Below are 13,886 nucleotides of genomic sequence, written 5' to 3'. Positions count from 1 at the left end.
TTTTATTTTTTTTTCTTTTTTTTCTTTTTTTTTTTTTTCCAAGGATTCAACTATTAGCAGATTGTGCCACTAACTTACATTAGTTCCACAGAAAAGTTTTGGTAGCCCTTAGGACAATATCTGGCATGTATAAAGGCAAAAAAAACCCCCAACCAACAAAAGGAAAACAACAAAACAAAAAGTAGGTCTTGCAGAAACCCAGAAACTAACAGCATTAAAAAAGTCCTGTTCATTGCAAGTTGAAACTTCTGTGTGTCGGAGGGACACAATCAATAGAGACTCCCAGGAATGGAGGTTGCACTGTCCCTTTCATTTTAGGATTGGGAATCAGCTGTGCAGCAGGGGCATGAGACATTTTAAACTTCAGACGTGATAATACTTTGTTTACATATTTGCAGCAAGACGTGTCTGTTGCTTCACAGGTTCCAAAAAGAAGGGGGGAAAAAAAAACCAACACTAAAACCTCAGGGTTCAAAAAGCCCTTTAAAGCAACACAAGACCAGGCTGCATGTGATCCTAATTTGCAAAGTATTTGCAGTAAAGACTTGCTGACAGTTAAGAAATACCTATGTGCTATGTGCTGTCCATTCAGGAAAAACTTTCAAGTGATCATCAAATCCATAACAAGAGCTCATTTTTAATTTAATGTTGGGTTTTTGTTTTGTTTTGTTTTTTAAACCACAGCCCTATCAAGATTGGGTTTTTTTTTCCTCCCCACCATCAATATTTGTAATTTGAAACATATCAAATCCCATTCTCCCCCCCCCCCCCAAAAAAAAAGAAGATATTTTGAAGCAATATTTTATGTATACAAAAGGGTCACAGATGGTAAAAAGATTTGTTACCGTGAGGTAGTGTAGCATTTTGTGATTATAAAATTAATCTGTCTCTAAATCTGTTTAAAGAGGGTTTTTTGCCATATAATGAGCAATATAAATTATTAATATTTTCATGTTCTTAGGGACTTTCACAGCCATAATTTTACCAACACAGCTGTTTGACCCAGTGACATCATGTTTTGCATATTTTTGCATTTTAATGAGCTAGTCATTTAAAAGGTTACAAAGAAACCATAACTCATAAGTAATTAAATTATTTAGCAGAAGAAGTATAAGAAGGTCTTCTGACATAGGTCACTGTGGGAAGGAAGGAGCACCAATGTGCCGAATTGCACCTGTTTGTTGAAGATAGGTACAAACCAGAGGCTGCAGTTTTGGATTACAAGTGGCTGTTTTCTCAGGGAAGTGCCTGAATACAGGCACACACTGAAACCAGCTGAATTTTCTGTCACTGAGGGGTTTTAGGGCTGCAGCCACAAACACTGCTCCAGACTAAATGGGAATTGTCTTTCAAGACAACTTGGTTAACTTCAAGATTTTGCAGAAAGCAGTCATGTGCAGGATGTACTTTCCCTTAGGACTGAAACGCAGAACGTCCAAGAGATTGAACATTTGATCTTTTGTTTTTGTTTTTGTTTTCTCTATAAATTCTTGGAGATGAAAGGTGAAGTAGAGGAACTTGGCAAGTTGAGTTGCCTTTCTGCAAGCTACAGTTGTTACAAATCCAAACCTTTCAGACCATGGAAATATCCACAGTTTAGGAAGAGAAAATGTTTGCAAGAGGAAAATACTTCAGGTGTTACAAAGGGGAAGGAAATGAGGTTTATTTTAGAATAAAGGTACTCACTTTTCCATCTTGTGCCACATTAAGAAATCCACACTTCAACCCTATCTGGGGGCTATATTCCTTATGAACTACAAATGAGAAGAATTAAGACATGCCATCACATTCTCAGGGAGGAGGCAAAGTGGATTGGGAAACAAATCTGCAGTTGAGAACTTTTGCTGTCAGCTAATGGGATGCTTAGAAATTCCACATTAAGGAAAACACAAGCAAACAACCACAACCCAGCTTCACCTCTGCAACTTAAACTGTGCACCTTTGCACCTTTTCTTCAGAAAGTAACTGTACTTCTCCTTGGCCTCCCCATCAATAAATGATAATCAATAATTCCTGGTTACTTGTGAGGGTTTGTTGGATATTGTTTTATTTGCCATCATTTCTGCTGCGCTGCTTTCAAAAAAAAATGGAGAAGTTTTATATACCACTGGATAACTTTTAAATTAAAATCTTGGTGGGAAAAATAGTGAAATATGCCTGAGGTTCTTGCCTGAGATCTTGTCCTCCTGTGAAGCTTCTGAAAAAGTGATATAATTTCTTAAGGGGGGGTGGTGGTGTGGGGGTGTGTGGGAAGAAACCCTTCCAGAGTGCAGACTTCAGTTACAGAAGGGATTCCTGTAAAAGGTATCCCTGTAAGAGGCTGGGCCTTTGGAGTGACTGGTGGGTTCATCCTTTCACCATAGTTCGTGTGGACCCCAAAGCTGTGTGCCCTTAGTGAAGAAGGGCAGAAGCTGCAGTTGTTGTTGAAGGATTATTTGCAGCCCTATACCCTGCCTGCGTGGCCGGGGTGGATTCCCTTCCATTCAGTGATTTCTCTAGATAGCCCAAATCTCACATCGGGGAGCGGTGGTCGGGGTGGGGTTTATGCAGCCTCACTTGAAGCAGCATTTCAACGTGGATATAGTTATTTTCTCTTAATTTACAGAATTAAGTTAATGCCATAGCAGTTTCTTGTATTTTGCTTGCCATGACAAAACAAGTGTCTGCTGAAATTCCTGGGGAAACTGGTGCTTGCAAAGGCACAGAAGTTCCCTACCAAGAAAACAGGACACAACTGAGGGAGTGAAAAATCCTCTGCAGTTCATCTGTTTGTTCACTTTGGGCCTTGGGAACAAGCATCAGAAAACAAGATTTCAGATCTTATGTGTGTAGACATATTTGGGTTGCTAACTATAGATAGATGTAAAACTTTAATTCTTTTCTAAACTTTTCAGCAGCAAACTCAGAATGTGGTGAAGAGCTGTTCTGGTGGTTTAGAGTTTGGGTTGTTGGCGGTTTTTTTAAGCTTTGGTTTGTTTAGCTGTGCTAGCACCGAATTAACAAATAAAGTAAAACATACAAATGGCATGTTTTATACTTCCTAGCATAAAGTTGCTGCGTGTGGTGAGGTAAGATGAATAGGGTTCTGCATGCAAATAGACAGGGACCCAATGCAGTGAGGAATTAGAAGGCAGTAAGGGAAAGGAAATGAAGAGTTTATTGTTTTTATAGCTCTTATATCCATTAAAAGTTAGTAACACAGCAGGTGACAGTTTGGGTAAGCGTAAAGTGAATGTTTTGAAATAAATAGCAGTTGGGTGACCTGGGATGTCAGGGCTCTAGACAAGGGTGTGTGTTTGTCAATATATCCTACATGTTTTACAGACTCCTCAGGGAACAGGGGAAGATACAATTTCACCTTTTCTGTGCCAAAACATTTTAATTATATCTTCTTCCAAGTACAGCGGTTCAGTAACCAAGGAGCTGACATTGATGCATGTGTTGATAAAGCTGCAAACATTCAAAATGAGATTAACAAAGATTTTGAGGAAAGGGTGACAGCTAATTTTGCACAGTATTCTGCATCTAATTCAGGTCAGTGTAATGATAGAATATTTTATAACTGTTGTGTCATCCAGAGGGACTTTTATGATGCTTTGTGTGCTGGAGGATTTGTGTATATGAAAGTGTAGTTCTTAATACATCACTCAAACAGGTTATAACTTTTTTATTGAACGTCTATTGGTTGTAGCCATAAACAGGAATAAAGTTCAGCATTTAGGAGCAATTTTATATATCCATCAGCATTCATCACGGTAATAGGTTCCTTTTGTCTAATTCACCTTGAAAGTATTGACTTCAGATGTGAAATGGAACCAAAACCACCCTGCCCGTTTTGCAGGGTCGCTGCTTAATATTTGCAAAGAAAAGGAACAACAACAACAACCAAAAAAATAAGAGAAAAAAAAAAAAGATAGGGATGGAAAGTTATATGAAGAGTATTTAAATCATCAGACTGTAGTTTCTTTGTGTTGTGTGAGACCTTTTGAGAACATCTCAATGTATTTCTGCTCTATTCTCCTCCTTGTTTGAAGGCAACTGACATTCTTCTTTCACTTTTCTTTTTTGTTTGTGAAATTTTCTCCTTTTTTTTTTTTCATCCACTCACTTCTCCATCTGCTTTCACTTTTGTTTGCTTGGGCCGTCTCTCATCCCAACTTGATAATGAGGAATGCGGTGTGACCCTGACCTCTATCAGCCCATGCATGACCTTCTGACTCCCCCACATAACCTTTGACCTTCTCTTTGACAGCTTGATTAATTACCCTGTGTTATGATTTATGAGTAAGTGCTATGTAAAAATAATAGACAACAGGTGGTCCTCTAAAAACTTTTTGTGGCATGTTTTCTTTTCCTGCCTGGCTTGATGAGCTATTTTAGGTTGGGAACTTAGTGGGACAATGTGCGCTTGGCAGTGAGGCAGCATTTTTACACACTTGGACACAGTGCTGGAATTCAGGCAGCCCGAGGTGTAGCAGGGATGGGAAATATCACCAAAAAAAAGGAAAAGAAAAAAGTATTAGCAGGGTGCAGTTGCCAAAATGTACATTGGGTGGAAAGAGAAAGCAGAGTCAACTGACATTTCAGGCGTTTCAGTCTCAGGTCACGTCTTGAGAAAATTGCTCAAATAATGGAGGGGGCATTTTTCAAGCTGAGCTGCATCTCCAACAGCTATGTTTACTTTAACGCTTCACTAGTGACTTCTGATTGGTTGTCATGACCTCATCCCACTGTTGCACCTAGGATGTCGCAGCAGTGGACGTGGACGCACCCTTCCCTTGGAAGAAAAGATGGGAAATGAGCGCAAGAGGCATCTTTCAGGAAGATGAATGGACCTGGCTGTGTCCGTTTGAGCCGCGGGCGGATTTAGGAGCTGAAGCGCTCTTGAGTTGAGCTCCCCCTGGGAACTGGCTCCAGTCGTGTTGCCAACGATCCGAGCAGAAACCCAAACGTGAAAATTCAGGTTGATAAAGCTTAGGAAAATGATCTCTTTCAGACCCGTGCTCGCACTCCGCAAAAGATAGTTGCATAGGTCAAAAGATTCCTCTCCAGCCCTGACCTCTCTGGCCACATATGGTGTCCCATCTTGGGCTGGATTAATATGCAGAGCCGAATGCTTTCAGCTCATTATTCACGTGGCTGGGCAGAGGAGGTTTCAAAAGGTTTGGAATTTACCTCAGACACTTTGTGGTTCTTCGGGTTGTTTGGGTTTGGTGGGGGTTTTTTTTCGACCTTACTCTCGCCGTCAGAGGCGCAATAGTTTTGGTATTCCTTCCATTTCAAACATCTCACTTGGAACTTCCAGTGAGAGGCAAAAAGTGTTGCTCCGTTTCTGACTGAACTATTGTGCTGGAAAAGGCCCTTCTATGTTCTTCTGGCTCTGTAGTAAATGCATTTGTAACCCAGAATCATGATTCTTTTCAACACTTTTCTCGGTCAGCCTGTTTCTCCTTTCATTGTCATTTGCTGGCTCCATCACATGTATTGATTGTGTATTTATTTTTTTGTATATAAACACACATATTTATAGGCTTACCTAGTTGTAAATACATAGTGGTTTATTTAAATACATACTTTCAGACATGTACTTGCAGAAATAAACTTACATAAACCCTGAAGGTGGAGTTCGCACACGTAAATATCTGCGCCACAACTCGGTACCGGGAAGGTGCTGGTAATGTAGTTTAGAGTCCATTTTACTGACCCTGAAGTGTTACAGTTTAGGAAATACCTGTTAATCACATGTTTTAGTCCAAGAAATTCTAATTGTAGCCCCCAAAATCATAGATCAGAGGCCAAGGCTTGTGTGTATCAGTGTCTGTCCTGATTATTGTGTCTCATCACAGATACACTAATGGGGGATGTGGGCAGCCCTTGGCTTCTGTGAGACATCTGTATTCTCTCAGACATGCGGTTGAGCATGGGGCTTGACTTGTCTCAGTCAGCTGAAGATTGATGGGGGTGTGGGGGGTGCAGCAGGAGGAGGCTGGTTATCCCAAAGTTTAGCTTTTTGAAAGAAACTTTGCACCTTCGTGGTTTCTCTTTCTGTGTGTGCTGGGCACGCAGGAGAAAACTGCTCCACAGTTACATGCTTTGAGAGCATAAGCCAGTGTGTCACTAGTGGTGGCTCAAAAAACTTGCTTGCATCATAGGGCACTGCGATTTTAACAATGCTGTAAGCTCATCATAGCTGAAACTGATGTTTTGAATGGCTTTGTGAGGCAGATAACTTCTGAACACAACTGGAAGGTACTTCTTAAGGGATTAATTCTTCCCTGGCTTCACAGTCAGGCTGAAGACATTCCCGTTTCTTGCCCACTAATAATGTTTGCTAAAGACATTTTTCTGACATTAGTGCTGAGTTTTGCATTGATTTGCACTCTACTCACTCTTTTTTGTGAGGAGTCCCACCTTTGTTTTAAGTGTTCTGATTGCACTGTCCCACCTTTGTTTTAAGTGTTCTGATTGCACTGAACCAATTTACTGGTACAGCTCTGCCCACTTAAATTGCACTTAAAAGCCACGTTGTTTATGTAGAAGGTATTTCGAGCTGAGTATTGCTTTCCAGCCTGACTAAGAGAGGTTATCACTGGGCACAGTTTTACCAATAATTGTGTTTTTCTGTGCTGCTCTCAGATCTCCTGCAATTCAGGATGCAGTAAAAGGGAAAGGAAAATACATTGCATCATGTAAGCAAAACATGCTGGAAAGAGGTTAATTTGCTCAAGGAAAGTCTAATGAATTGTAAGATTTTGCCTTTTTTTTTTTCCCAATTATGGGAAAACCAATATCAGCTATTACTTAATTGTAATTGAAAGGCCTCTTATCTGGGAGAAATTAAAAAAGAATTTAAAAAATAATAATAAAAGAAAGTCAAGAGAGACATATTGCACTGTTTAAATAAAATAATTGATAAAAATCCTCTAATTGATCTATGAAATAGTGAATTCAAAAATGGAATCATATTTCATCTGTTGGTGTCCATGTGAAAAATTGACATTGTGTCCTCATAAAATTGGACAAATGAGTCATGTAATTTTCAGTTACATAATCAATAACTTAGACAAATTCTACTTCTTTGATGATTTATTGTGCCTGTTTTGTGGTCAGCTTAAAGTGGACTCGGTTTCAGATCCCTGGAACGCTTGCAGACCTGTAATAAACAGATGGATTTGGGGTTTGGGGTTGTGTAGAAGAAGCTAAAATGAATCGATGCGTGGAACATCTCTGCTTGAAATGAGCAGGATCCAGAAGATGAACAGCCCAGGGAGCCCCAAAAACACTGCAGAAACTTGGTCCCACCCTCCCACCCAGGGAGCTCAAAAATCATCCTTCTCTCCAAGATGTGGAATTTAGGGATGTTTTTAAGTGACCTTATCTCCCACAATGGATTTGAGACACTGACTTCTCCATGCTGGAGATTTTATGTGTTACACTGGCATATTAGTATGGCAATATTATAATCTTAATGTGACTATATTATTGTATTAATGTGTTGATATTACTATATTAATGTGTCAATATTATTCCACCGTGTCAATATTATTCCATTGTGTCAATATTATCATTGTATTACTATGCCAATACTAATATAATATTAATATGACAATTCTAATAGGACAATATAGTACAGAAAGCTTCCAGCTTGGAAAATTGAGGTGATTCATATTAATGTAATCAGTGTTGGGCATGAGAAGATTTTAAACTCTGTCTACTTTAATTTTCCTTTCCCCTCAGCCCTTCCCCACGTTGTTTGCTTATTTATTTGCCTGTTTGTTTATATTTATCCCAGCTCAATCCGCTCAGCAGGGAGGACAGGGGAGGGACATGACAGGAGACCACTTACTCCCGGCGCCGCGTCTAGCGACGAGGCAATTTTCTCTGTGGCCTGTGGTGACCTTTTTTTGACTGGGTCCCTTACGCCAGAGACAGTGTCCTGAATGCCTCTATTTCACCCTGTTTAGCAGAGTGCAGCCGTGCCCTTTAACTTGGGTTTTGGTGGGAGGAGAAGCTACGGCAGACGTTTGAGAAGGGCACAAGGACGAGGGGTAGGAACTCCCTTCAGATGCGATTTTGATAACTAGTCGAGTGTGTCCAACTGTAGAAAATCACCGAGTGACAATCTGTCTACCTGACAGTGGCCACAATGCACTACAAGGTTTGTGAATGGCTCTACAGATTAGAATAAAGCAAGCCCAAATAAAGTATCTTTTGTTGGTGTGGGCTTGGTTGTGCTCTGGCCAGATAGGTATGGGGACCTCTTTGATCCTCGTGCCTTGCCCAAGTGTGAAACGAAGTGAAAAGCTGAGATAAAGCTGTTCAGTTAGATAATTAGCACAGACATTTCCAGAAAAGTAAGTCTTTATTAAAAATTTACTTTTAAAAGGGCAGCTTTGATTTGAGACTGTGAGCCCATGGTAACTTTCAGGACTCATCTGTTTAATGCACGTGCTTCTCTTTTCTTTCTCCCCTGCGCTCGGAGATTATATCTTCCCCGGACATTACAATTCTTGTGTGGTGTCCCATCATTTAAAAACAAAACAAAACAAAACAACAAGAAACCCCAAACCAAAAAAACACATAATGAAATGATGGGCTGATTTATTCCAGATTTATTCCTCATTCATAAATTCATGTAGATTTTCAACTGGCTGATTTTCTGAGGCACACACACACAAAAAATCAAACACAAAAAAAAAATGCAGCTGGGTTACACTCAAAAGCATCCTGCAGGTCACAAATTTTTCTCTGGATATTTGTTGAATACAGGGCATAATCCCAGCTGAAGTTTTTTTTAAGAGCAGATTTAAAGATGCACTTAAAAGTCATCCCTGCAGTAAAAGAGTTGACTTGTAAGCAACAGCAGCATTGAATCAGTTTTTGGTATTGATTCATTGTTAGTGCCGCTATTGGCTTCTGCATGATATGCTTGTTGTCAGCTAGACAAAAGGTTTTGCTGCTTTAAACTGCAGTGAATAATTTTCACATGCTTTCTTTAATGTATATTATGAATATATATGTATATATAATCTGCTTTAAAACTTTCACTGGGATTATGTCTTTTATTTTGTATAGATCTGTATAAAATACATATATATGTACAGACATATATATGTGTATGTATATATGTATAAATATATATATGTGTGTGTGTATATATATATGTATATGAAACCTCTTCATCCTTTTTATTTTAAAGGCTTTTTTTATTTTTATTAGCTGGGTGCATAAAGCTTTTTATTCATCATTATGTAGAGTTCCTAAAATAATGTTTTGCTTTTAGGTCTTGTGCTGCTTTTTTTCTGAAAGAAAAAGAAGAAAAAATAATTTTTAAAAAAAGGTCTTATAAAGTGCTTATGAATAAAACAACATATTAGATTATTTTAAAGGTAAAACAGGCAACTTTTTCCAACACTGAGGGATGCATATGAGCATAAGTGCACGCACAGACGCAATATTCACACATCAATATCTCTTTAATGACAGAAAGGAAACAAACAGTATATTCTTAAAATACCCCCTTCTATACATTATGTTGTGTGAACTTGCTGAGATAAATATGAAAGTTTTCAAGAACATTAAAGTAAATGCAAAGCATTTCCAGGCAGTAAATCTCCCTTTTAATATTTCTTCTTCTTTTTTTTTGTGTGTGTGTGTGTGTTTCTCCTCTGAAACAGGAAGGCTATGGAGTAATAGTACTGAATCCCAATGAGAACTATATTGAAGTGGAGAAGACAAAAGCCCAAGTGCAGCCGTCCTCTGATAGCTCAGATGAACCTGCAGAAAAGAGGGAAAGAAAAGATAAAATCCAGAAGGAAACAAAGAAGCGACGTGACTTCTATGAAAAGTACCGAAACCCACAAAAAGAGAAAGAAACTATGCAGATGTACATCAGAGTAAGTTTGCTTTGGCTTTTTTGCCCTTCTCTGGTGATGCCTAGATATGTTTGCTGCCCATACTGCCTAATAAGCAGCCTGCTCTTTTCAACACAAACACATTACTGAGGTTCAGAGTTCAGACAGAGTTCCTGGCTCTTTATTCTATTGGTATTTTATTTTGTTTATATTTATGTATGTGTGTATATATATGTGTGTGTGTATATATGTATATGTGTGTCTATGTATATATATATATATATGTTTGTGTGTATATATAATTTTATATATATATTTCTTTATATATAAAAATACATTGTCATGTATATAAGTAGATTTTTATATTTATATATATAAAATATTTATATTTATGTATTCATATATATAAATGTAATTTATTTTTTGGAGGGGGTCACTTACTGAATGTAAAGTTTTGAAGGAGTTAGTTGCAAAACATTTCCTCCCTAATTCCAAACTTCAACATGCACTCCCAGGGGAATTCACAGGTGCCATCAAGTCAGTGAATGGTTTAAAGCAGACTTTGCAAACAGGGTAGGTTTTATAAAGGGAGGTGTACATAAGAAGTACTTTCTAGTGCGGCTCAGGCAGGGTATTAGCTTCACATGTCATGCATGCATTTATTGTATTATGCTGTCTTGCACTGAGGAGGCAGCAGTTATAGCCTGATAGGTTTTTTTAACATATTACCTGCTGAATTAATAATGTATTGTGGAAAATACCAGTGTTCATCTTGTGTGGTAGCAGATTTACCCCTATAATGTATTGTTTTCATATGAGCAGCCATCCATTGTGTTTCAGCTGAACTTCTGAAGGCAGATAAAGGAGGGGAGTTATTAATATCTTAATAAATATTTAAGGTAGAATAGTTCGAGAATGGTGTAATGAGGAAACTCTGTCCCTTGCTCTTTTCTTACTCAGTGAACCTTTGCACTTTGTAATGCTACCAGCATGGGATCGTTATAACAGTGCTACCCAAGGATTTCTAATGCTGCAGGGGGGCACAAACAATATTATTTGCACTTTGACACATTCTGCTTCATATACATACTATGCATTATACATTCAGGACCGACTCATGCAATTTCCAGAGCCCTCATTATGAGAGTTAACGTTTTCATTCAGGGGTAAAACATGTCAGAAGTGCCACAGAGTAGGTAGAACAGGGGGGGAAAAAAACAACACAATTGCCTTTTTCTGGTGCAAAGCAGAGAAGAATCCAGCAAAAGGCAGGTTGGAAGCATCTCAAATTTTAACCTGTCCCTGTTAATAGTGACTAAGGAGCTGTGCCAGCTGGTTGAAAATGAGTTAGTAATTGGGATGTGAGTTTTTTTCACTGATACCATAAATGTTTCTTTGTCTTTTGGGGAATATCTCTTACGAGAGACAAAGAATGGATAGGCATCTCCAAAGTCAAAAGCACAGCACTGCTTTTTCTATCCACTGCTCTTTATGAGAGATGCCATTCTGCCCACCAGTCAGATCCTGCTTCTTAAGAGGGCTGACCAGCCTTGTGTTGAGGTCCATCAGAAGCCAGTAGGTGATGTTGTTGGGTGGTCCAGAAAGTTGTTCAGTCAACACTCTGTCTGGTATCTCCTTGTTGAAAATGAACCTTTTTTTTTTTTTTTTAAATACCTTTTTTTGTAGCAATTCCCCCTTCTTGTAGCTCTTTCGTTTGATGAAGCATGGAATTTGACTTTGGGAGGTTTGACTTCCCCTCAAATAATCCTAACTCCCATTTTCCTGCTGTTCACTTTTATTTGGTTTTCTTCCAACCAAGGAAAGAAGTAGTGTAAGTTTTAGTGGAAGTGGAGCTGGAGGCCTTCTTTCCTGGGAGAATTATCTGAAATTGAGTTTTACAACATTGTTGGTGTTTTTGGGGTGGTTTTCTTTAGTAGGCTCTAGTGCAGAGGTTTTTGATACAGACTGAAAAATGTTGCCCTGTTTTGGGGTGTGGTAGAGCAAGTTCCTGCAGTTCCCTTGCTTGTTGGTTTCTGACACAAAATTTGACCACCAGTAGTATGACACTTACTCTGTGGGGCAGAACTGCTGAGCCTGTAGTTGGTTGCACGAGGAGCTGTGAACTCTGTGAGCTCTGACTCTGTGAGCTCTGCTCCACCTTTCTGGCTACAGAGATGGTTATCCATCTGTCCAGGCATCATATGATGCAGACAAAATGGTGCAATGTGGTGTTGGAGCTACTTTGGGGTAATCTCAAAGGGCAATTTAGATATGACCATGACTTACTGTGAAGTATAGCATAGTCCTGGATGTGATGATTGTGGGCAACCTGCTGTGGGTGCCCCTGCTTTAGCAGGTGGGTTGAACTAGATGATCATGATCTCCAGAGGTCCCTTCCAACCCCCCACCATGATGGGATTGGATTCACTGTGCTCTTGAAATAAGATATATTCTCACTCCACAGAAAGTTTTTAGTGTGGCTTATGTTTCATAATGGTCTCATGGTCAGGTGTTGGAATAGCTTGCACAGAGATGTGGTGGAGTCAGCATCCCTGAAGGTGTTCAAGAAACATGTGCCTGTGGCACTTAGGGACATAGTTTGGTGGCCATGGTCTTAGGTCTATTTTTGATCTTAGAGGTCTTTTCTAACCCAAACATTTCTATGATTCTTGAAAGAGTTTTGAAAGCCCTGAGAAAACCTTACATCATCTTTGCCAAGCAGGGAGAACTGATAGAGAGAAGTCCAGAGAGAACTATCCTCAGAAGAAGTCATCAACTACATCTACCATCAAGGGAAAATTTCTTTGTGTCAGATATGCTGGAGGAATCATTTCAGACCATTCAATAGTTGGAATGAATGCCCTCAGTTATGTTCTTGCAGGGTCATTGAGAGCTGTTGTGATCTGATGAGGAGATGCCATTTGAAAAGTTAAAGCTGTCAGGGTGGTGCTGCTCCCACTTGTGCAGTTAGACTTCCCAAGAACTGGGAGAATGATGTTGCACTCCTTGAAGTATTTCCTTTGTTTTCATATTAAAAATGAAAATTAAATTAAAAAAAAAACAACACACCAATAACACTACCCCCAAAAAATAAAATTAAAAGGGGAAAAAAAAAGGAAAAAAATGCCAGGAAAACCACCACAAATAGCTGGAATATGTCAAGAATATGTAAAAGCAGAGTCTTAAACACAAAATCTCAGATTGCAGTGTGGTTTGGTGGTGGTGTTTGGGGTTTTTTTGTACAAAATGAGTACAAATGAAGACGGCTAAGGGAGTGTGTAGTGCATGAAACACAGTGCTTGAAAGATCAAAGTACTTCTCATTTCATGCTGGAAGTTTCCTTAACTATGAAATAATGTACTTTTCTGGCATGGATTACAGCTTGTTAAAGGCACTGATTTGGTCTGGGCAATAAACATCATGTCAAACATTATGGCAGAAAAAGCTGCTTAATATGTTTTGTAATAAGGCAGAATTTGTTTGTTGTTTGTTTGTTTGTTTGTTCTTGAAAAAGACATCTGCCAACTGAATTCAGGAGTGAAGACAGAAAATGTCATCAATTCAGGAACAATCCTATAAATTTGGTTTCTTTTTTCTGTCGATGCAAAGCAAGGGGGAAAAAAGAAAAGTAAACACACACATATACACACAAAACCCCACAAAAAACCACCAAAACCCACCAAACACCCAACTTCTTGATAATTAGCATTGACTATAATACTTTATAGAATGATTAAACAAAGGCATTTTAGTTTTATATAACATGCTAATGAATGCATATGAATTTTAATACTCTTACTGTTCAGACTTTTAACAAGCATACTGCCAGCAGATCGTTTTAAAAGCATCTGGGTTGGGTGGGTTGGGTTTGGTTTTTTTTGTGTGTGTGTTGGTGTGGTTTGTTTTTTTACTGTGTTGAATGAAGTCAAATAGCTAAATGTGTACATACCTCCTTTGAAAAAAACACAACCAAAACCATGTTTCTGTCCTTAACTTACGTATACTACCATTTTTCCTTAGACCACCAGAGGC

General features: G+C 38.8%; 1 protein-coding gene across 1 annotated transcript in view; it reads left to right on the top strand.

The window, feature by feature from the left end:
• FAM172A (family with sequence similarity 172 member A) overlaps positions 1-13,886 on the top strand; it is a 385,390-nt gene that overhangs the window by 166,544 nt on the left and 204,960 nt on the right. The window contains exon 7 of the mRNA XM_054177961.1: positions 9,678-9,896. Within this exon, the coding sequence (XP_054033936.1) occupies positions 9,678-9,896 (219 nt within the window). The remainder of the gene's footprint in view (positions 1-9,677; positions 9,897-13,886) is intronic.

The sequence above is a fragment of the Dryobates pubescens genome, chromosome Z (genome assembly GCF_014839835.1).
Source record: "Dryobates pubescens isolate bDryPub1 chromosome Z, bDryPub1.pri, whole genome shotgun sequence".
Classification (NCBI taxonomy): domain Eukaryota; kingdom Metazoa; phylum Chordata; class Aves; order Piciformes; family Picidae; genus Dryobates; species Dryobates pubescens.
The sequence above is the reverse complement of the archived record's forward strand: the minus strand, read 5'-3'. Positions and strand labels throughout refer to the sequence as shown.